General features: G+C 44.0%; 2 protein-coding genes across 5 annotated transcripts; one reads left to right on the forward strand and one right to left on the reverse strand.

The window, feature by feature from the left end:
- Positions 1-81: 81 nt before the first annotated feature.
- On the forward strand, positions 82-9,594 carry samd7 (sterile alpha motif domain containing 7). 3 transcript variants are annotated; one of them, XM_046850979.1, is made up of 10 exons: positions 82-113; positions 925-1,032; positions 3,524-3,625; positions 6,791-6,899; positions 7,077-7,186; positions 7,329-7,410; positions 7,520-8,139; positions 8,475-8,596; positions 8,686-8,796; positions 9,001-9,594. In XM_046850979.1, exons 3-10 carry the CDS (start codon positions 3,532-3,534, stop codon positions 9,211-9,213), a joined length of 1,461 nt encoding a protein of 486 aa, XP_046706935.1. In that variant the 5' UTR covers positions 82-113; positions 925-1,032; positions 3,524-3,531; the 3' UTR covers positions 9,214-9,594. The 3 variants fall into 3 exon arrangements, with proteins under 3 accessions (XP_046706935.1, XP_046706934.1, XP_046706936.1); XM_046850978.1 differs by lacking the exon at positions 82-113 and having other exon boundaries at positions 129-1,032; XM_046850980.1 differs by lacking the exon at positions 82-113 and having other exon boundaries at positions 129-1,032; positions 8,502-8,596.
- Positions 9,595-9,689: 95 nt separating this feature from the next.
- On the reverse strand, positions 9,690-15,193 carry sec62 (SEC62 homolog, preprotein translocation factor). Of its 2 annotated transcripts, none has more exons than XM_046850981.1 (8): positions 15,049-15,193; positions 12,984-13,092; positions 12,755-12,860; positions 12,410-12,635; positions 12,182-12,277; positions 12,046-12,106; positions 11,814-11,933; positions 9,690-11,722 (listed from the first exon to the last, which is right to left on the reverse strand). In XM_046850981.1, the coding sequence occupies exons 1-8, from the start codon at positions 15,082-15,084 to the stop codon at positions 11,265-11,267; spliced, it is 1,212 nt and encodes a 403-aa protein (XP_046706937.1). In that variant the 5' UTR covers positions 15,085-15,193; the 3' UTR covers positions 9,690-11,264. The 2 variants fall into 2 exon arrangements, with proteins under 2 accessions (XP_046706937.1, XP_046706938.1); XM_046850982.1 differs by lacking the exon at positions 15,049-15,193 and adding an exon at positions 14,690-14,711.
- Between the last annotated feature and the right edge of the window lie 12,772 nt (positions 15,194-27,965).

Below are 27,965 nucleotides of genomic sequence, written 5' to 3' on the forward strand. Positions count from 1 at the left end.
AATCTCACCATGCGCCAATCAGAGATCTAATATATAAATTTCGAGATTTGTATTTGTCACAAAGATAGTTATATGCGGAATAAAACTTGCAGTGAAATGAAACTGCGCATTAGGTAAAAAAAAAAAAAAGACCAAATATATAAAATATACGACAATAAGAGAAGATATGAGAAAATATATTCTAGAATTTTAAAGTGGTATTTAATCTTGTAAGTGTATCTGCAACCAAATCAGTTTCTTCTCCTGAGTCAGTCGTGGAATAAACCAGCTCTTAAATCCACATGAATATATGTGAGATTGTGCAGTTTGCTACAGATGCGGGTTGTGAGCTCTGACTGGTGATTCTGAAGGCCTTATGGCAGATTCCTTTGACCCTGGAAACACGTGCTGGGACGCTGAAATCTGATTGGATAGAAACTCTAACATGATCGTACACTAGCTGAAGCAGTGCAACCAAGAAAAAAGCTATTTAATGAAGATAATAGACTACTAAAATAATTTGATACATACTCATGGACAAAAATATATTAAAGCATAACTCAAGATTCTGAATTGTTGAACCTGTACGGATCTTCAGGTGTCCCTGAGGAGGAACCCTTTAATATTCCATGTAGATTTTTAAACCTGAGAGTTTCCTACCAGGATGAACCATTTCCCTGTGTGTGTGTGTGTGTGTGTGTGTGTGTGTGTGTGTGTGTGTATGTGTGTGAGGGAAGTCTTTGTGAGTGTTGAGGCATTACAGGGGGATTATGGGAGTTCAACCAGCTCATTTATGCTGCACACTTCATTACCCTCAGAGCAGAGCAGAGTGGATTACAGCAGGACAGACTAATGCACACCCAAATCTCTGTTTAAATATCTGTTTTATTTCACACACACACACACACACACACACTCACACAGAGCATCACATCTCTGTCCCAGACTGGAGCATGACCTGACTGCTTCTCGTCACCAGTCTACACACTTCTTTCATCTTATTTTTGTGATTTGAGACGCAGCCAGCTGAAACCCTCGCCACCAGGAACTCAGGTGAGGTCTTTCGCCTTCACAATGTTTATAATCAGATCTAGATTTATATATTACACAGTTTAGGATTTACACTTCCTCTTAGAGTTTTACCCACACATCATCATCATCATCATCATCATCATCATCATACACACACCATGTGTTTAAAGGAACCTTTTAACATGAAAAAAAATAAATAGACATCTAGATAAATAGATCAATTGCTATTCAAAGAAAACTAACCAAATCTATCATTAATAAGATCATTAATATTAATGCAGACACATACAAACTATCTATCTATCTATCTATCTATCTATCTATCTATCTATCTATCTATCTATCTATCTATCTATCTATCTCTCTATCTATCTATCTATCTCTCTATCTATCTCTCTATCTATCTATCTATCTATCTATCTATCTATCTATCTATCTATCTATCTCTCTATCTATCTCTATCTATCTATCTATCTATCTATCTATCTATCTATCTATCTATCTATCTATCTATCTCTCTATCTATCTATCTATCTATCTATCTATCTATCTCTATCTATCTCTCTATCTATCTATCTATCTATCTATCTATCTATCTATCTCTATCTATCTATCTCTATCTATCTATCTCATCTATCTATCTATCTATCTATCTATCTCTATCTATCTCTATCTATCTATCTATCTATCTATTCATCTATCTATCTATCTATCTATCTATCTATCTATCTATTTATTTATTCAAACTAATTAATGAACAAACAGACAAACCCATCAGGAAAGATCAACACAAACGTAGTGATATTTGGTAAAAAAAAATTTTTTTAATGATCAAATGAACAAAAAGATAAAAAACGATATGAAGAAACATGCATAGCAGATAGATAGATAGATAGATAGATAGATAGATAGATAGATAGATAGATAGATAGATAGATAGATAGATAGATAGATAGATAGATAGATAGATCTTCCTGTTCAGGTTGATACAAATGTTTGTAAATGACGTGGAACATAAGGAGGATGATGATGATGATGATGATGATGATGATGATGTGGGCTCAGTGTAAGTCGTCAGCAGTTTCCCCTTTAATCCTCTCTTTCAATGAGATTAGCAGTTAGCAAATCCTGCATTGGGATAAGCACACACACACACACACACACATACACACACACACGCACAAGTGTACAGTAATAAACACAACTGTTTTCATTTTGCTGTATCCAATAAGATAAATATAATATAGTAATTTTCATAAATAATTAATGAGTGGTAATTATTCAAATATAATTAAGATATGATTATAATTAATATATAATTATTCATATATAATAAAACATATAAACTCACTCATTTTACTGCTTTCCAACTAATTACCTAGAAACCGTGGCCTTCTATTTAAAACATATTTATATATTTGTTTTGACCAATATACTGTGTATGTGCTGTATATTAATATTTATGCAAATTAAGCCTATCCCCTCGATGTCTCATTATAAACACATAAATCTGTTCATCCTTTGTGTGAGGCAGAGGAGTGTTCAGGACGTCCCTGATGCTCCTGAAAGCTAATGAGCTTAGCATTTAGCATGCACTGATCATGGTGGTGATTACAGGAAGGTTTGCTGAGGGTAAAACTTTAAAGCGTGCGATTAAAGATAAACATCCCTCTAAAGTGCTGTACACTCAGGAATTAGCTAATCGGATCGGATAATCAGCATAGAGTTAAAGGACGACACACACACACACACACACACACACACACACACACACGCACAAGTGTACAGTAATAAACACAACTGTTTTCATTTTGCTGTATCCAATAAGATAAATATAATATAGTAATTTTTATAAATAATTAATGAGTGGTAATTATTCAAATATAATTAAGATATGATTATAATTAATATATAATTATTCATATATAATAAAACATATAAACTCACTCATTTTACTGCTTTCCAACTAATTACCTAGAAACCGTGGCCTTCTATTTAAAACATATTTATATATTTGTTTTGACCAATATACTGTGTATGTGCTGTATATTAATATTTATGCAAATTAAGCCTATCCCCTCGATGTCTCATTATAAACACATAAATCTGTTCATCCTTTGTGTGAGGCAGAGGAGTGTTCAGGACGTCCCTGATGCTCCTGAAAGCTAATGAGCTTAGCATTTAGCATGCACTGATCATGGTGGTGATTACAGGAAGGTTTGCTGAGGGTAAAACTTTAAAGCGTACGATTAAAGATAAACATCCCTCTAAAGTGCTGTACACTCAGGAATTAGCTAATCGGATCGGATAATCAGCATAGAGTTAAAGGACGACACACACACACACACACACACACACACACACACACATGAGGATTATACACTGCATACTCTCATCTCTTTATGTAACACCATGAGCTAATTTTAAAAGATACACCATTTTATCATTTTATCAGGGGTTTACTGATATGTATTTTGTGTGTGTGTGTGTGTGTGTGTGTGTGTGTATACAGGGAGTGAGATGACCCCAAGGGATCAGCTGAGGAAAATGACAGCGTTAGGAGAGCAGGATGATAAACACTGGTACAGACTTGTTAATAGCATGTCTGTTGGAGGTAAGACTCGATACAATACAATAGAGTACAATATGATAAATTACAATACAATCTGATGCGATACACTATGATACATTACCATACGATACGATACACAGTGATGCGTGATGCAATATGATATGATACCTCATAATATTAAACCCTACAATACAATATGAAATATATCAGTACAGTATAATCTGATACGATAATTTACGACACATTACAATACAATACATGATACAAAACAGTATGATATGATAGAGTATGAAACAATGCACAATATGATACGTTATAATACGAAGGGATACAAACGATAACGTATGTTACGATAGGAAACACTATGTTACAATAGAATGTGATATGATATTTCACGTTATAATAAGAGAGATAAGATTTTATTCGTCCCACAGTGGAGACATTTTACAATACTTCTTAATATTTCTCAATGTATATACAAAACAATACAAAACAAAACAATACAATACAATTGTTAGTGTGTGGGTGGTGTGGTGTGGGGGTGGGTGTTTGTGTGTGTGGGTGTGTGTGGGGGTAGTGTTTGTGAAGGGTGTGTGTGGGGTGGGTGTTTGTAGGTGGGTGAGGTTGTTTGTGGGGGTGTGGGGTGGTTGTTTGTGGGGTGTGTGGGGGTGTTTGTTGGGTGTGTGTGGATGTTTGTGGGGTGGGTGTTTGTGGGGTGTGTGGAGGTGGGTGTTTGTGTGTGGGGTGGGTGTTTGTGGGGTGAGTGGGGTGGGTGTTTGTGGGGGTGAGGTGAGTGGGGTGGGTGTTTGTGGGGTGAGTGGGGTGGGTGTTTGTGGGGGTGAGAGGTGGGTGTTTGTGGGGTGTGTGGGGTGGGTGTTTGTGGGGTGAGTGGGGTGGGTGTTTGTGGGGTGTGTGGGGTGGGTGTTTGTGGGGTGTGTGGGGTGGGTGTTTGTGGGGGTGAGTGGGGTGGGTGTTTGTGTGTGGGGTGGTGGGTGTTTGTGGGGATGAGTGGGGTGGTGTTTGTAGGCGTTGGTGTTTGTAGGGGTGAGTGGGGTGGGTATTTGTGGGGTGGGTGTTTGTAGGTGGGTGTTTGTAGGTGGGGTGTGTGGGGTGGGTGTGTGGGTGTTTGTGGGGTGTGTGGGGATGGGGGTGTGTGGGGTGGTGTTTGTGTGGGGTGAGTGGGGTGGGTGTTTGTGGGGTGTGTGGGGTGGGTGTTTGTGGGGTGAGTGGGGTGGGTGTTTGTGGGGTGTGTGGGGTGGGTGTTTGTGGGGGTGTGGTGTTTGTGGTGTGTGGGGTGGGTGTTTGTGGGGTGAGTGGGGTGGGTGTTTGTGGGGTGAGTGGGGTGGGTGTTTGTGGGGTGTGTGGGGTGGGTGTTTGTGGGGTGAGTGGGGTAGGTGTTTGTGGGGTGGGTGTTTGTGGGGTGTGTGGGGTGGTGGGTGTTTGTGTGTGTGTGGGGTGGGTGTTGTGGGGGTGAGTGGGTGTTTGTGGGGTGGTGTTTGTGTGTGTGGGGTGAGTGGGGTGGTGTTTGTGGGGTGGGTGTGTTTGTGGGGTGTGTGGGGTGGGTGTTTGTGGGGTGAGTGGTGGGTGTTTGTGGGGTGGGTGTTTGTGGGGTGAGTGGGGTGGGTGTTTGTGGGGTGTGTGGGGTGGGTGTTTGGGGTGAGTGGGGTGGGTGGGTGTTTGTGGGGTGTGTGGGGTGGGTGTTTGTGGGGTGAGTGGGGTGGGTGTTTGTTTGTGGGGTGGTGGGTGTTTGTGGGGATGAGTGGGGTGGGTGTTTGTGGGCGTTGGTGTTTGTGGGGTGAGTGGGGTGGGTGTTGTGGGGTGGGTGTTTGTAGGTGGGGTGTGTGGGGTGGTTGTTGGTGGGGTGGTGTTTGTGGGGTGTGTGGGGATGGGGGTGTGTGGGTGTTTGTGTGGGGTGGTTGTTGGGTGTGTGTGGGTGTTTGTGTGGGGGTGTTTGTGGGGTGGGTGTGTGTGGGGTGAGTGGGGTGGTGTTTGTGGGGGTGAGGTGAGTGGGGTGGGTGTTTGTGGGGTGAGTGGGGTGGGTGTTTGTGGGGGTGAGGTGAGTGGGGTGGGTGTTTGTGGGGTGTGTGGGGTGGGTGTTTGTGGGGTGAGTGGGGTGGGTGTTTGTAGGGTGAGTGGGGTGGGTGTTTGTGGGGGTGAGAGGGTGGGTGTTTGTGGGGTGTGTGGGTGTGTGGGGTGAGTGGGGTGGGTGTTTGTGGGGTGTGTGGGGTGGGTGTTTGTAGGGGTGAGTGGGGTGGGTGTTTGTGGGGTGGGTGGGGTGGGTGTTTGTGGGGTGAGTGGGGTGGGTGTTTGTGGGGTGAGTGGGGTGGGTGTTTGTGGGGTGTGTGGGGTGGGTGTTTGTGTGGGGTGAGTGGGGTGGGTGTTTGTGGGGTGGGTGTTTGTGGGGTGTGTGGAGGTGGGTGTTTGTGTGTGTGGGGTGGGTGTTTGTGGGGTGAGTGGGTGTTTGTGGGGTGTTGGTGTTTGTGGGGTGAGTGGGGTGGGTATTTGTGGGGTGGGTGTTTGTAGGTGGGGTGGGTGTTTGTGGGGTGTGTGGGGGTGGGTGTGTGGGGTGGTTGTTTGTGGGGTGTGTGGGGTGGTGTTTGTAGGTGGGGTGTGTGGGGTGGGTGTTTGTAGGTGGGGTGTGTGGGGTGAGTGGGGTGGGTGTTTGTGGGGTGAGTGGGGTGGGTGTTTGTGGGGTGTGTGGGGTGGGTGTTTGTGGGGTGAGTGGGGTGGTGTTTGTGGGGGTGAGGTGAGTGGGGTGGGTGTTTGTGGGGTGAGTGGGGTGGGTGTTTGTGGGGGTGAGAGGGTGGGTGTTTGTGGGGTGTGTGGGGTGGTGTTTGTGGGGTGAGTGGGGTGGGTGTTTGTGGGGTGTGTGGGGTGGGTGTTTGCGGGGTGAGTGGGGTGGGTGTTTGCGGGGTGTGTGGAGGTGGGTGTTTGTGGGTGTGACTGAACAGACGTGGTTTATGCTAGCCGTCTACACAAGAGGATTCTACTCGTCCAGGACACACACTGTTTGTGTCTCTTCCAGCAGACTGAGGAACATTATTCCTGATTCTCCTGTTTGCACAGTCCCACTACATTTTCTTTTTATTCTTACATTTGCTTATTGCTGCTGCTCTCTGAGGGATAACAGACTAATTTCGTTGTATCACGACAATGACGATAAAGTTCTCTAAAGTCCAAGTGTGTGTGTGTGTGTGTGTGTGTGTGAACTGAGACAGAGGCAGGAGATGATGATGAGGAACCCGATGGCTTTGAACCCACAGGTTCTTACTCAGGCACAGCAGAGACTGCAGCTGGAGCCACGCTTCATCGACAGGTGTGTGTGTCTGTGTGTGTGTGTGTGTGGTGTGTGTGTGTGAAGAGTGTAATAGTGTGTTTAAAATGCAGAACGCACCACACAGGCAGGTTGTACACTGTTTAGTGAAAAACCACTAAGCCCCACTTTAACTGTATGTGTGTGTGTGTGTGTGTGTGTGTGTGTGTGTGTTCATAGGGATCTGGTCCCTCCCAGTGATATTGTCTCGTCGTCGGAGCCCCGTCCCCTGGCCCCCCCGCTGCCCCCCCACTCCACCGTCCTCACAGGAAGAAGCTTCAGTTCAGCAGGTTGCAGGTTCCTCCTCATTACTGCATTTACACTCTGCTGAGTTCTGCGCTCTGATTGGTCACAAGCTGCTGGTTTATTCTCTACAGAAGTGCGCATTATACTGTATACTTAAACTTATCAGGATCTTCATTCCTGTTTCAGGAGGTTATGGTTTCCTTCCACCAGAATCCATGGAAACGGTTGCAAGGCGACAAGAGATCATCCACAAGCAGAACATGGCCAGGTAACGATGTGGAAACGTGTGGTGCGTAAAATTACATGTGCTGAAGGTACAGTATGAACGTTGGGTGCAGCAGATGATGACTTGTGTCGCACGAATGTGTCGTGTTAAGGATGGAGATGAACGCCATTCTGCAGCAGAAGGAACTGGAGAACCAGCAGAAGACCTTACTGACCAACATGGAGAACCCGCTGGTGTACCAGCACCTGATGCATCCCAGTACTGCCGTGTTCCGGGGACGCCATCGCCTCCACGACAGCAACGAAGTCTTCGACCTCCACGCCAACAGCTTCCTGATGTCTGGTCCTTACCCACCAATCAGTACTCTGCAGAGAGAGAAGGGGCGGCGCCCTGGCAGGAGAGCAGCCAATCAGAGGTTTTCAGACAGCAGCACTGCGTTTCAGACAGAGAGGAACCAGACGGAGGAGAAGAGCGTAGACGAGAGTCCTGGAGGAGCTTCAGGAGAGGAAAAGGAACCTGAACCAGAGGGTAGAATGGAGCCCTGTAGTGAAGCTAATGCTAATGCTAAACATCAGCAGGCTAAAGTGGAGCTAACAGGAATGAAAAGAAACGGAGAGCAGAGTAAAATATGTGTCACTCACACAGACACCGCAAACATCAGCGTTGCCAACGGAGACAAGGACATGGACAAGTTTCTGTTCCCGCCCACCACAGCGCTCCCAGCGTTCCCCTACATGTTCCCCCTGGGAGGAAACACACTACTGCCCCCTGGTGAGCACTCTGTCTACTCACAACCTCACCTGTATGTTCTTCTTTCTGCCAGTCTCTCTCTCTCTCTCTTTCTCACTCTCTCTCTCTCTCTCTCTCTCTCTCTCTCTCTCTCTCTCTCTGTATCTGTATAAATGATAACCTGGAACAGACCACTTCTAAAACAGGGGGTTCTAATAGACTTGTCTGTGTGTCTGTGGGCTGAACCATTTGTAAAACGGAGGTGTTTATTCTGTATTTATCTTCATTGTCATTTTATTAAAGTGTGTTTACACACACAGACATCAGTTCATCTCATCAAGTGTGTGTGTGTGTGTGTGTGTGTGTCTGACTCTCAGCACATGCTAATATGTTCCTGAACACAGATGAGATCTCCACCATGGAGGATCTTCGCAAGTGGGGGGTTGATGATGTGTACAACTTTATCAGAAACATTCCCAGCTGTTCTGAACATGCTCAGGTAACACACACACACACACACACACACACACACACACACAACCACATGGTTTTATCTTCTGGCCCTGACCCTGTATGTGTTTAACTCAGATGTTTAAAGATCACATGATCGATGGAGAAACTTTACCGCTGCTTACAGAGGATCATCTACTGGACACGCTGGGGCTAAAGCTCGGGCCTGCTCTCAAAATACGCTCTCAGGTATTCACACACACACACACACACACACACACACACACATTCCCTGCTTTCTTTCACACTGTATAACCTACTAGTGTGTTAGGAGGACACTGTACTCTACACTACTTAGGGCACTCAGCATTAGCTCGCTAGCTCAGAAACAATCAAACACCCTGGTTACATGTGATATGGTAGTGATCATCACCTGTGTTTGTTTGTATGTAGGTGTTAAGACGGATGGGCGGAGCTCTTTGCATGACAGCCCCGCCCCTTCAGCCAACGCTGGAGAAACACGTGGAACGGTCACGTGACCTCATTTCCCCTCTGCCCTGCAGCACAGAATTACCCCCAAGCCCCGGGGTGGGTGAGTGTGAGGCTCTTAGACCTCCTGCTGGGGACACGCCCACGCCCACTTCCACAAACAACACTACTGCCTGAAGGGGGCGCTGTTTAATCCCCACCCGTACACACACATACAATACACACACTGAGCTTTTAATTATTGCTTTACTCACACCGGCATCAAGCTGTGTTTTATTCTGTCTCTGTCTCAGATCATTAGTTGTAGCTGCTGAGGGAGATAATAATAATAATAATAATAATAATAATAAAAACAGTAATAGTTTAACTCAGGTTTTTGGAGTGTTTAGGTTTTCAGTAATTTGGTAAAAATTGTTAGCTGCATTTTTGTTTTTGTTTACAAGTCATTAATAATTGATTTCAGTGTGTATTTGTAAATATAAACTTTTTAACATTATTACGTGATTATTATCCCGTCTTTTTAAAATCTCTGAATAAAAGCGTCTCTGATGATCCTCGTGTTCTGCATGCATGTGCTTCATCAGGATACTAAGAAATGATTTTCATACACTTATTGCATTGAGAGATGAGAATCAGAGACACAAACGCCACGCTTTTGTACACATTTTTCTTTTATTTGTACACATTTAGAAATATGAGGAACGCTGCACGTATTAATACATTATTATAATTATTATAATTACTAACAACAGGCCGAGGCTCGGCTTTATATCTATCTGGAAATATAGATAAAAAATAAACACCTGCTGGCACGTGAGCATGACGTCACCGAGCGAACGGAGAAAACTGGAATATGCAAATGAGTATGCAAATGAGACGAACAGATCAGTAAGAAATGCTGCTAACAGTTCCAGGATTCGAGCCTCAAGTTTCCCTACACCAACGAGTCAGAAATTACAGAACGCACTCCGGCGTGTGTGTGTGTGTGTGTGTGTGTGTGTGTGTGTGTGTGTGTGTGTGTGGGCTGGGGGTTCTGAATCTTCCCGCACATAGCATGTATACATGGTGATTATTTCAGGTAAACATGTTTACATACAGAAAAGTGAAATATTCTGAGGGCCGGGCTCGGCGGTGTCCCAAACCACAGTCCATCGAGTCACATGTCTCGGCACCACCGCACATTACAGATGTTGAGCTCCCACTGTACCGATACTAGATTCTCATCAAGATTAAAACAAGATTTGATGGACAGGCCACGCCCACAGAGACAACTCTCTCTCTCTCTCTCTCTCTCTCACACACACACACACACACACACACACACACACACACTGCACACTGCTAACAGCTAGCAGTGAGCAGGGGTTAGCAGGTGAGGTAGAAAAGATCACTGTGACGTGATGAAAACATCCTGAAGAGCATGAGGCTGAAATGACAAGACAAGCATGTGTAAGGGTTAGCGGTGTGTGTGTGTGTGTGTGTGTGTGTGTACAGCAACAGATCACATGACAGCTAAATAAATGAAAATGACTTGTTTTACACAGCAAAGGTATATAAAAGGTGTAGGACACACAAACACTTTACGGTGCGGTTTAGGACACAGCCACAGGAAGTCGGTGGATTGGTTGCCATGGCAACCGAGACAAGTCCTACTTGCTAATCTGGTATCTAGAGCATGAGAGGACAGGTCATAATCTTTAACCTTGCTACGGGAGTTTAATGTAAAACAGGAAGTGATGCGTACAGGTGATTTGGCACTAATGAAGGACAACGCTGTGGATGTGGACCAATAGGAAAGGGGCGGGGCCTAGATGATGATTCTGCCTACTTTAGTCTTGTGAGAACCACAATGAACCTGTTGGAGATTCACACACACATGGTAGAATAAGAAACATTGGTCCAAACTGAACAGCAGCCTACAATGAACACACACACACACACACACACACACACACACACACACACGGGAAGAGTTTATGCTGATTACACAACCGGTAAACAAGGACATGGTGTGTGTGTGTGTGTGTGTGTGTGTGTGTGTGTGTGTGTGTGTGTGTCTGTCTGAGTGCGTCTTTTAACCAGGAAATAAAGGAAATCCAAGATGGCCGCCAGAAGCCCTATTGCGACCCTGCGGGTGGAGTTGACCTCTGACCCGTGTGTGTGTCTGTAGTGGAAGATCGCAGTGTTCGATGTGATGGGCGAATCTCATCTCAATGAATGTTTACGGTTTACGTCTGGTGTGGTTTAGGCTCCGCCTCCTCCTCCTCTTCTCCTTCCTCCTCCTCCTCCTCCTCTTCGTCGGTGTGCTGCTCGAGCTCGTCACGCGTGATCATCTCGAAGTCGTTTCCGTTGCTGTGCTGCGAGCCGTCGTCCTCTCTGCGCTCGCTGTCCGAATCTGAGCGCCGCTCCGCCTCGTTCCCTGCCTCCTCTTCCTCTTCCTCCTCCTCCTTCTTCTCGGTGTCTGATTTGTCCTCGCTGTCTGATTTCTGCGTCTTGCCGCCCTTTACATCGGACTCGGACTCCCCCGTGCCCTTCTTGCCGCTTGTCTGAGGGCCCTTGTACTCGTGCGTGTAAATGGGACGGAACGAGTCCACGAAGCCCACGTCTGCAGTCAGATTGGGAAGGAACCAGAAGTGATGGCGCCCCCCAGTGACCAACCAGATGATCAGGAATAAAATACAGCGAGCTGTAGAGAGAGGGAGAAGACATGGAAACCCAGTGAGAGAGGGATGGAAGACGTGTTAGAAATGTTCGATGAAACAGGCTGAGCATCTCACCAACAGCGAGGAGGAGGATGCTGGCGACGAAGCAACCTGCACACACACTCAGGTAATACACACCCACCCTCATCTCCGCCGGCCACAGGGGGAACAGTGTCGCCGCTATGACTGCAATCACTATCACACACACACACACACACACACACACACACACACACAGTGTTAACACCACCACACAGCGTGTGAGAATTTGCTGATTAAAGTGTGTGATATGGGTATGAGTACAAACCCAACACCAGTCCCATAGCAAAGGTTTTAAAGTGAACTGGGTCATAAATCCACACATACACCTGCACAGAGAGAGAGTGGAGATTAGTGTGTGTGTGTGTGTGTGTGTGTGTGTGTGCACGCGCACACTACAGAACCTCATTCCCATCCAGAAACAGCTGGTCTTCATGAGGCTCCAGTTTAAACTTCTTCTTCACCTCCTTCTTCTTCTTTGGGGATCCAGGACTTTCATCCTACACACACACACACACACACACACACACACACACACACACACACACACACACACACACACAGGAACATGAGGTATCAGAACACCACCTGGTGATCCCACACCCACTAATGATTTCAGAAGAAACACTTACATTCTTCTCCTTCTTGCTGTCTGAGGCCTCAGTGTCTTTCTTCTTCTCCTTCTCTTTCTCCTTCTTGCTCTTCTTTTCTTCCTCTTTCTCCTTTTCTTTCTCCTTTTTGCTCTTCTTCTCCTCCTCTTTGCCTCCATCAGCTTTCAGCTTCTCCTTCTTCAGATCTTTCTCCGGTTTCTTCTTCATCACCTTCAGGGCTCGGTGGAAAAACTGCTTCTTCAGAAGCCTGTGAGAGAAATCAGTTTCTCTAACCAGGAGATCCATCTCTGGACCTTCTAAGCGATACCTCGGATCAGATCCAGTCAGATAAACACGTGTAATCTGATCCAATCACTTCACACCCACCTGTTGCAATAATCAACCACAGAGTCTCTGGTGGTGAATAAAGCTTCCTCAGGTTTCTTTGATTTGGCCCATTTAGAGTCCAACAGGCAGTCCACCGCTTTAGAGGCTGAAACACACACACACACACACACACACACACACACACACACACACACACACACACACACACAGTGAAACACTCCACAGCAGTACAGCACTGTGGGAACACTGGTGAAGCAGGAACACTGACCGGTGAAGTAGTCGACTCGGTGGCCCATCATGTTGGTGGACTTGGTAGGACAGTTGAATCGCAGGTATTTGGCCACCACCTTCTCCTCCTTGGTCGGTTCACTCACCTCCTGGAATCACAACAAGATCAATCACCTTCAACCCACCATCTTTACTTATCTGGATTTCCACGAAACAACACGCCGAGGAGTTCAACTGATGGTGTTTTAATAGAGATACACCACACCCTCTTCTTGAACATTCTCCACCCACTCCCTCACCCTCATCCACACCCTCGTCCACTCACCCCCACTTTCGTCCACTCACCCCACCCACCCCCACTTACTCCCTCACACTCACCCACCTTCACCCACTCCTCACCCTCATCCACCCACCCCACCCTCCCTCACCCACCTTCACCCACCCTCACCCTCATCCACCCACCTCCACCCACTCCCTCACACTCACCCACCTTCACCCACTCCCTCACACTCACCCACCTCACCCACCCCCACCCACTCCCTCACACTCACCCACCTTCACCCACTCCTCACCCTCATCCACCCACCTCCACCCACTCCCTCACACTCACCCACCTTCACCCACTCCCTCACACTCACCCACCTTCACCCACTCCTCACCCACCCCCACCCACTCCCTCACACACCCCACCCACTCCCTCACACTCACCCACCTTCACCCACTCCTCACCCTCATCCACCCACCTCCACCCACTCCCTCACACTCACCCACCTTCACCCACTCCTCACACTCACCCACCTTCACCCACTCCTCACCCACCCCCACCCACTCCCTCACACCCCACCCACTCCTCACACTCACCCACCTTCACCCATCCCCACCCACTCCCTCACACTCACCCACCATCACCCACTCCTCACCCACCTTCACCCACCCCCACCCACCCACTCCCTCACACTCACCCACCTTCACCCACTCCTCACCCACCCCCACCCACTCCCTCACACACCCCACCCACTCCCTCACACTCACCCACCTTCACCCACTCCTCACCCTCATCCACCCACTCCCTCACACTCACCCACCTTCACCCACTCCCTCACACTCACCCACCTTCACCCACTCCTCACCCACTCCCTCACACTCACCCACCTTCACCCATCCCCACCCACTCCCTCACACTCACCCACCTTCACCCACTCACCCACCATCACCCACTCCCTTAACCACCCCCACCCACCCACTTCCTCACACTCACCCACCTTCACCCACTTGATTCTGAGTCAAAGTTGAACATCAGCTGACAGTAAAACAGAGCCACAGCTTCAACAGTTTGGTATGACAGATTTTTTTTCACTGATGGAGACGAAGGCGATACACAGTTCAAAACACGTCCAAACACGTATTAAGCTGGAACAGAGACGTGTGTGAGGACGCAGATCAGAACAGTGTTTACTGCTACCTAGAGCTTCTGTAGGGCAGGACAGGCCCCCTGGGGGCGGAGCAAGTACTCTGGAGAGGGCATTTCATTGGACAAACACAAGATGAGTACAGGATGCGTCATCAAACTATTATCATCAACACAAAGTACTATAAATCTACACACACATGCGCGCGCGCAATGACACTCAGTCCGGATCAGTGTGTGTGTGTGTGTGTGTGTGTGTGTGTGTGTGTGTGTGTGTGTGTGTGAGAGAGAGAGAGAGAGAGAGAGAGAGAGAGAGTGAGTTGAGGCCGTTATCCCACCTGCCAACATGGCACCTGGATCCATAATCGTCACAGCTGCTCAACTGCGCGCGCGCGCGCTCTCTCTCTCTCTCTCTCACACACACACACACACACACACACACACACACGTTATACCCTAATAAACAGGTAACAGGTCCTGACTCCGGCCTCCTTCTCACTTTCTCACACAAACTCAACGCCAAAATGGCCACAACTTTCCTCTCGGTTAGCATAGCCGGCTAAAAACAGCTCGCGCGCTCTGAAACCCCGCGCGAGCGCAGGCGGAACCGGTGCCTGTTTGCCCCGGGGCCCAGCGGCGCTCCGGTTCCGCTCGTAAAACTCGCTCTGTGTGTGTGTGAAAGTGTCCGTCGGTTCACCTGAATCCGCTTCTTGTGTCTCCTGCGCTCCGCCATGATGCTAAAATCCACCCCCCGCACTTCGCCTCGGCAGGATCACGTGATCCGGTTCGTGCGCTCGTACCACGTGTCGGGACGTGTTCTTCCGCGTCTGTCCGCGCGCGCGCGCGCGCTCTCTGCTGCCACCTACAGCACGAGGGGGCGTGTCAGTGTGGGCGTGGCTTAGCTTTAACCAGTTTAACGTTACGTGTCTGTATTATTGTTCCTTTGTGCTGCAATTTCACACAAACACACACACACACACAGTTGTTTCTTTATTTTAGACATTTTATTTAATATTCAGCCTAAATATTAGTGTAAATACAAGAACTATTTACAGTATAATGGTCAATCCATAAAATTTATATTCTGTGTCTCATTGGTTGTAGTAGGTCAATGAACACAAACCTCTTCAGTTAGTCTTTAGTTGTTTTCTTTGAATGCTAGAGACAAGTTTCATTCCTGTTAGCATAGTAATATGCACAGTGTATCTCTAGCCATCACAGAGCCTCCTGAAGGGCAGAAAAAGTACTTTGTTTTGTTGCTGCTGTGCAGGTCTCTCTTAGACAGGTCTCTCTTAGACAGGTCCCTCTTAGAGAAGTCACTCTTAGACAGGTCTCTCTTAGACAGGTCCCTATTAGACAGGTCTCTCTTAGACAGGTCTCTCTTAAACAGGTCCCTATTAGACAGGTGCCTCTTAGACAGGTCTCTCTTAGACAGGTCCCTCTTAGAGAAGTCACTCTTTGACAGGTCTCTCTTAGACAGGTCCCTCTTAGAGAAGTCACTCTTAGACAGGTCTCTCTTAGACAGGTCCCTCTTAGAGAAGTCACTCTTAGACAGGTCTCTCTTAGACAGGTCCCTCTTAGAGAAGTCACTCTTAGACAGGTCTCTCTTAGACAGGTCTCTCTTAGACAGGTCCCTCTTAGACAGGTCTCTCTTAGACAGGTCCCTCTTAGAGAAGTCACTCTTAGACAGGTCTCTCTTAGACAGGTCCCTCTTAGAGAAGTCACTCTTAGACAGGTCTCTCTTAGACAGGTCTCTCTTAGACAGGTCCCTCTTAGACAGGTCTCTCTTAGACAGGTCTCTCTCCGGCATGTCACTTGTGGGCAGGTCACTCTTAGACTCTTAGTTTACTTCATCCTGACAGTCTCATTAATTCTGATGTCTTCAGCTTGGTGTTAATTTCACTTGTTCTGCATTCATTGCTCCTCAGTGCTCCTGAAGGCTGATGTGAGGAAGCACATGGTTCGTGCAGAGGTTCTCACTGCAAAACCGACTTACTTCACTCAACTTCATGTGTTCTGCCTGCAAGTTCTGTACAAACACATGCTGCAGATTAGTGATCAGAGTTAGCACAACAAGGGCACGCTAGCTTTCACACACTTTCACACACTGATGTTTACTTTGGCTGTGGTTTCTTCAGTGAAATGATTTGTTTTCGTAAAGTTTTGTGTGACTTTCTCGCATGAGTTCAATTCTTTAATAATAGATTTATTTAATACATATTAAATTTTTGATTGTTTTTGTGAAAGCAGTTTATTTCTCAGTAAGATGAAGGTTTCAGCAGAATGATGAAACATTTGAGCATTTGTTCAGCAGATATACTGATAAAATTAGTATAAATCATCTCTAAAACTCTGTTATATAAACTAAAACTTTCTCAATATAAATAAATATAAACTTTCTAAATATCACATTCTGCATTTAGTCCCCATGTGCTTTTATAATGAGCTCCACTGTTCTAGGAAGATGTTCTACTAGATTTTGTGGAGATTCATTCAGCTACAAAAGTGTGAGGTAAAGTCAGGATGTAGGTGAGAAAGTGAGGAGGCCTGGGGTGCAGTCAGCGTCACATTTACTCTAAAGGTGTTCAATAGGGTTTTTTAGCAGGAGATCGTCCACTTCAACCAATGGAAAGCAGATCGTCATGGAGCTGGCTGTATGCACAGGGGCATTGGCATGCTGGAACAGGTTTGTGTCTCCAGGTTGAAATGAAGAAAAACATTTCATCCACAGTCATGAACAAGTACACATACGCATATACACGCATACACATACATACACGCATTCACATACACGCATACATACACGCACTACATACACGCATATACACGCATACACATACACGCATACACATACACGCATACATACACGCATCACATACACGCACTCACATACACGCACACACATACACGTATACACATACACGCATTTCACATACACGTACACATACACGCATACGCATACACATACACGCACTCACATACACGCATTACATACACGCATCACATACACGCATCACATACACGCACACGCATACACATACACGCATACATACACGCACACATACACGCATCGCATACACGCATCACATACACGCATCGCATACACGCATACATACACGCATACATACACGCAACATACACGCATACACACGTACACATACATACACGCACACGCATACATACACGCACACATACACGTATTTCACATACACGTACACATACACGCATACATACACGCACACATACACGCACATACATACACACACGCATACATACACGCATATACACGCATCACATACACGTATTCACATACACGTACACGCATACATACATACACGCATACATACACGCATCACATACACGCATTACATACACGTACACGCATACACATACACGCACTACATACACGCATTACACATACACGCATACGCATACATACACGCATACACACATACACGCATACATACACGCACACATACACGTACTCACATACACGTATCACATACACGCATACATACACTTACATACACGTATACATACACGTATCACATACACGTATACATATACACGCATCACATACACGCATTTCACATACACGCATACATACACGCATATACACGCACACATACACGTATCACATACACGTATACACGCATACGCATACATACATACACACATACACGTACACATACACGTACACATACACGTACCACATACACGTACACGTATACATACACGTACACATACACGTACCACATACACGTACCACATACACGTACACATACACACACATACACGTACACATACACATACACGTACACATACACGCATACACACGCATACACGTACACATACACGTACCACATACACGTACACGTACATATACACGTACACATACACGTACCACATACACGTACACATACACGTACATATACACGTACACATACATACATACACGTATTTCACATACACGCATACATACACGCATACACACACGCATTACACATACACGTACTCACATACACGCATACATACACGTACACATACACATACCACATACACGCATTCACATACACGCATTACATACACGTACACGCATACACGCACACACACGCACATACACGTACCACATACACGTACCACATACACGTACCACATACACGTACCACATACACGTACACATACACGTACACATACACGTACACATACACGTACCACATACACGTACACATACACGTACACATACACGTACCACATACACGTACACATACACGTATACACATACATACACGTATATACATACACGTACCACATACACGTACACATACACGTACCACATACACGTACCACATACACGTACACATACACATACCACATACACGTAACACATACACGTACACATACACGTACCACATACACATACCGTACCACATACACGTACACATACACATACCACATACATACACACACATACACATACACGTATACACGCATACATACACGCATTACATACACGCATCACATACACGCATCACATACACGTACACGCATACACACATACACGCATACATACACGTACTCACATACACGCATTCACATACACGCATACATACACGCATCACATACACGCATTACCACATACACGCATACATACACGTACTACATACACGTATCATACACGTATACACGCATACATACACGCATACATACATACATACACGCACGCACATACACGCAACATACACGCATTACACATACACGCATACATACACTTACACATACACGCACACATACACGTACTACATACACGCATACATACACGCATACATACACGCATCACATACACGTACACATACACGCATACATACACGCATACATATACACGCATTCACATACACGTATATATACACGCATACGCATACATACACATACACATACACGCACACATACACGCATATACATACACGCACACATACACGCATACATACACGTATATACATACACGTACTACATACACGTATACACATACATATACATACACACGTATACATACACGCATACATACACGTATACATACACGTATTACATACACGTACACGTACACATACACGTACACATACACGTATACATACACGTATACATACATACATACACATACACATACACGTATACATACACGTACATACACGTACGCACATACACGCATACATACACGTATTTCACATACACGTACATATACACGTACACATATACACATACACGTATCACATACACGTATACATACACGTATACATACACATATACACATACACGTATACATACATACATACACATACACGTATCACATACACGTAATACATACACGCATACATACACGTATATACACGCATATATACACGTATACATATACACGCATTTCACATACACGTATACATACACGTATACATACACGCATACACATACACATATACATACACGTATACATACACATACATACACATATACACATACATACACGCATATACACGTATATACATACACGTATACATACACGTATCACATACACGTATTACATACACGCATACATACACGTACACATACACGCATACATACACGTACTCACATACACGTATTTCACATACACGTATACACACATACACGCATACATACACATATACACATACACGTATATACACGTATACATACACGCATCACATACACGTACACACATACATACACATACACGCATACGCATACACATACACGCATACATACACATACGCATATACACATACATACACATACATACACGTACTACATACACGCATATACACGTACACATACACGCATTCACATACACGTATACATACACGCATACATACACACGTATACACATACACGCATACATACACGCACACACATACACGTACACGCATACATACACGTACACATACACGCATACATACACGTACACATATACACGCACACATACACGTACACACATACACGCATACATACACGCATACATACACGCATATACACATACACGCACACATACACGTATACATACACGCATACATACACGCACACATACACGTACATACATACATACACACATACACGCATACACATACCACATACACATACATACACGCACATACACGTACCACATACACGTACACATACACGTACACATACACGTACCACATACACGCATTTCACATACACGCATACATACACGTATACACGCATACACATACACGCATTTCACATACACGTATACGCATACATACACGCATACATACACGTACACATATACACGCATATACACGCACACATACACGCATACATACATACACGTATACACGTATACACGCATATACACGCATACATACACGCACACATACACATACACGTATTCACATACACGTATACATACACGCATACATACATACACGCACATACACGCACACACATACACGTACACGCATACATACACGTACACATACACGCACACATACACGCATATATACACGCATACATACACGCATACATACACGTACATACACATACACGTGCACATACATACACGTACTACATACACATACACATACACGCATACACATACACGTGCCACATACACGCATACACATACACGCATACATATACACTTACACATACACGTACCACATACACGTACCACATACACGTACACATACACTTACACATACACGTACCACATACACGCATTCACATACACGTATTCACATACACGTACACGCATACATACACGCACACGCATACATACACGCATACATACACGCATATACACGCATACACGCATATATACACGTACACGTACACATACACGTACTACATACACATACATATACACGTACACACATACACGCATACATACACGCATTTCACATACACGCATACATACACGTACATACATACACATACACATACACGTACTCACATACACGTACATACACGCATACATACACTTACACATACACGTACACATACACGTACCACATACACGTACATACACGTACACGCATACATACATACATACACGTACTCACATACACGTACTACATACACGTATACATACACGCATACATACACTTACACATACACGTATTTACATACACGCATACATACACGCATACATACACTTACACATACACGCATACATACACGCATACATACACGCATACATACACGTACATACACATACGTACACATACATACACACGCATACACATACACGCATACATACACGTATACATACACGTATACATACACGTATACATACACGCACACATACACGTATACATACACGCATTCACATACACGTACCACATACACGCATACATACACATACATATACACGTATATACACGCATATATACACGTATACATACATGTACACATACACGCATATACATATACACATACATACACGTATTACATACACGTACATACACGCATATACATACACGTACATATACACGTACACATACACATACATACCACATACACGTATTACATACACGCACACGCACATACACGTACACATACACGTACTACATACACGTATATATACACGCACATACACATACACGCATATCACATACACGTACATACACGCACACATACACGTATACATACACGCATACATACATACACGTATACACATACACATATACACATACACGCACACATACACGCATACATACACGTACCACATACACGCATACATACACGCACATACACGCACACATACACGTACACGCATATATACACGTACACATACACGTACTACATACACGCATACACATACACGTACTACATACACGTACATACACATATACACGTATACATACACATACATATACACATACACGCATACCACATACATACACGCACATATACACGTATACATACACGCATCACATACACGCATACATATACACGCACATACACGTACACATATACACGCACACATACACGTACACGCATACATACACGCATACATACACGTACACATACACATACACGCATACACATACATATACACATACACGCATTCACATACACGCATACATACACGCACACATACACGTATACACGCATACACGTATATATACACGTATACACATACACGCATATATACACGTACACGCATATATACACGTACACATACACGTATACATACACGCATACATACACGCACACATACACATACACGTATACACATACACGCATACATACACGCATCATACACGCATTCACATACACGTACACATACACGCATACACACACGTACACATACCACATACACATACACGTACCACATACACGTATACATATACACGTATACACATACACGTACATACACGTACCACATACACGTACACATACACGCATACATATACACGCATACATACACGTACACATACACGTACCACATACACGTACACATACACGTACACGTACACATACACGTACACATACACGTAACATATACACGTACACATACACGCATCACATACACGCATATATACACGCATACATACACGCATACATACACGTACACATACACATACCACATACACATACACATACCACATACACGTACACATACACGCATACACATACACGTATACATACACGTATACATACACACATACATACACGCATACATACACGCATACATATACACGCATATATACACGCACACATACACGCACACGTATACATACACGCATTCACATACACGCATATACATACACGTACACATATACATACACATACACGCACACATACACGTACACATACACGCATACATACACGCATACCACATACATACACGTATACATACACGCATACACATACACGCATACACGTACACACATACATACACACGCATCACATACACGCATCACATACACGCATACACGCATACGCATACACATACACGTACACGCATACGCATACATACACGCATACGCATACACATACACGCATAATATACACGCATACATACACGCATTACATACACGCACATACACGTACACATACACGCACATACACGTACTACATACACGCATACACATACACGCATTACACATACACGTACACGTACACATACACGCATACATACACGTATCACATACACGTACACGCATACACACATACACGCACACATACACGTATACATACGCATACATACATACACGTATACATACATACACGTACACATACACGCATATATACATACACGCATATACATACACACGCATACATACACGTATACACATACACGCATACATACACGTACGCATACATACACGCATACATACACGTACATATACACGCATACATACACGTACTCACATACACGCATACATACACGTACACACATACACGTATCATATACACGCATATACACGCACACATACACGCATACACACACGCATACATACACGCACACATACACATACACGCATCACATACACGCATACACGTACTCACATACACGCATACATACACGCACACATACACATACATATACACGCACACATACACGCACTACATACACGCATTACACATACACGTAATACATACACGCACACATACACGTATACACATACATATACACGCACACATACACGCACACATACACGCACCACATACACGTACACGCATACATACATACACGCATACTACATACACGTACACATACACATATACATATACACGTACACATATACACGTACACATACACACGCATACATACATACACGCACATACACGCATATACACGCACACATACACGCATACATACACGTACATATACACGCATATATACACGTACACACATACACATACACGCATATACACGCATACACACGTATACATATACACATACATACACATACACGTACATACATACACGTACCATATACACGCATACATACACGCATACATACACGCATCACATACACGCATTCACATACACGCATACATACACGCACATACATACACGCATACATACACGTACACATACACGCATCACATACACGTATACATACACGCATTACATACACGCATACATACACGTACTACATACACGCATCACATACACGCATACACGCATACACACACGCATACACACGCATACACGTACATACACATACACGTATACACGTACTACATACACGTATATACATACACATACACGCATACATACACGCATCATATACACGCATATATACACGCATACGTACACGTACACATACACGCATACATACACGCACTACATACACGTACTACATACACGTACTACATACACGTACATACACATACATACACATACACGCATACACGTACACATATACACGTACTACATACACGCATACATACACGTACATACACATACGTACACATACACGTATCACATACACGCATATACATACACATACACATACACACATACACGTATACATACACGCATACATACATATACATATACACGTACTACATACATACACGCATTACACATACACGTATATATACATACACATATACGCATACATACACTTACACATACACGTACACATATACATACACGCATATATACACGTACACGCATACACATACACGTACATACACGTATTTCACATACACGTATACATACACGTACACATATACACGCATATACACGCATACATACACGCATTACATACACGCATACATACACATACCACATACACGCACATATACACGTACACGCATACACATACACGCATTTCACATACACGTACACATATACACGCATACATATACACATACCATATACATACACGTACTACATACACGTACATACACATACACGTATCACATACACGTACACATACACGCACCACATACACGCATACATACATATACATACACGCATCACATACACGCACACACATACACGCACACGCATACATACACGCACACGCACACGCATACATATACACGCATACGCACTACATACACGCATACATACACGCATACATACACGTACTCACATACACGCATACATACACGCACTACATACACGTATACATACACGTATATACACGTACATACACGTACTACATACACGCATACATACATTACACATACACGTATATACACGCATACACATACACGTACATACACGTATACACGTATCACATACACGCATACATACACGTATACACACGCATACACACGCATTTCACATACACGTATATACACATACACGCACACATACACATATACACGCACTACATACACGCACTACATACACGCATACATACACGTATACATACACATACACGTACCATATACACGCACATACACGTACATACACGTACTACATACACGTATATATACACGTACTACATACACGTATACATACACGTATACATACACGTATTTCACATACACGTATATACATACACGTATACATACACGTATACATACATATACATATACACATACACGTATATATACACGCATACATACACGCATCACATACACGTATACATACACATATACATACACGTATACATACACGTACTACATACACGTATCACATACACGCACGCATACATACACGTGCACATACACATACACACACATACACGCATTACATACACGCATACACGTACACGCATACACGCATACATACACGTACTCACATACACGTATACATACACGTACACACATACACGTACACATACACATACGCATACACGTACACGCACACGCATACATACACACGTACACATACATACACGCATATCGCATACATACACATACATACATACACGTATCACATACACGCACGCATACATACACGCACACATACACGTACATACACACGCATACACATACACGCACATACACATACACGTCACATACACGCATACATACACGCATACATACACGTACACATATACACGCATACATACACGCATACATACATATACACGCATACACGCACTACATACACGTACACATATACACGCACATACACACGCATACATACACATACCACATACATACACATACCACATACACGTACACATACACGTTACATACACGTACATACACGCATACATACACATACATACACGTACACATATACACGTACCACATACACATACACACACATACACGTACACATACACGTACCACATACACGCGTACACATACACGTATACGCATACATACATACACATACACTTACATACACGTACATACATACACGTGCACATACACGCATTACCACATGCGTACACGCATACATATACATATACATACACGTACACATACACACATACACACGCACACATACACATACACGCATTACATACACGCATCACATACACGTACACATACATACACGCATACATACACATACATACACATATACACATACACGTGCATACATACACATACACATATACACGTACATACACGTATACATACATACACGTACATACACGTGCATACACATACACGTATACATACACGTATACATATACACGTACCACATACACGTACACATACACGCATACACATACCACATACACGTACCACATACACGTACCACATACACATACACATACACGTACCACATACACGTACACATACACACGCATACATACATACACGCATACGCATACACGTACTACATACACGCATACCACATACACGCATTACATACACGCATTCACATACACGCATATCGCATACATACACATACACGTATCGCATACACGCACATACACGCATTACATACACGTACACGTACACGCATACGCACACGCATACACATACACATACACATACACGCACACATACACGTACACATACACGCACCACATACACGTAATACATACACGCATACATACACGCATTACATACACGTATTCACATACACGTACACGCATACATACACGCATACACATACACGCATACATACACGTATACATACACGTAATATATACACGTATACATACACGCATACATACACGCATACATACACGCACACGCATACATACACGCATACATAAACGTATCACATACACGCATACATACACGTACTACATACACGCATACATACACATACACGCATACATACACGCATACATACACGTACTCACATACACGCATCATACACGCATACGCATACATACACGCATACATAAACGTACACATACACGCATACATACACGTATACATACACGCATTACATACACGCATACACGTACATACATACACACATACACATATACATACACGCATATACATACATACACGTACATACATACACGTATACATACACGCATTACATACACGCATACACGCATTACATACACGTATACATATACATATACATATATACACACACATATACACGTATACACGTATACATACACGTACATACACATATACATACACATACACGTACACATACACGTATATATATATACACATATACACGTATATACACGTATATACATACACGTAATACATACACGCACATACACATACATACAT

This window comes from Silurus meridionalis, chromosome 6 (genome assembly GCF_014805685.1).
Source record: "Silurus meridionalis isolate SWU-2019-XX chromosome 6, ASM1480568v1, whole genome shotgun sequence".
Lineage (NCBI taxonomy): Eukaryota > Metazoa > Chordata > Actinopteri > Siluriformes > Siluridae > Silurus > Silurus meridionalis.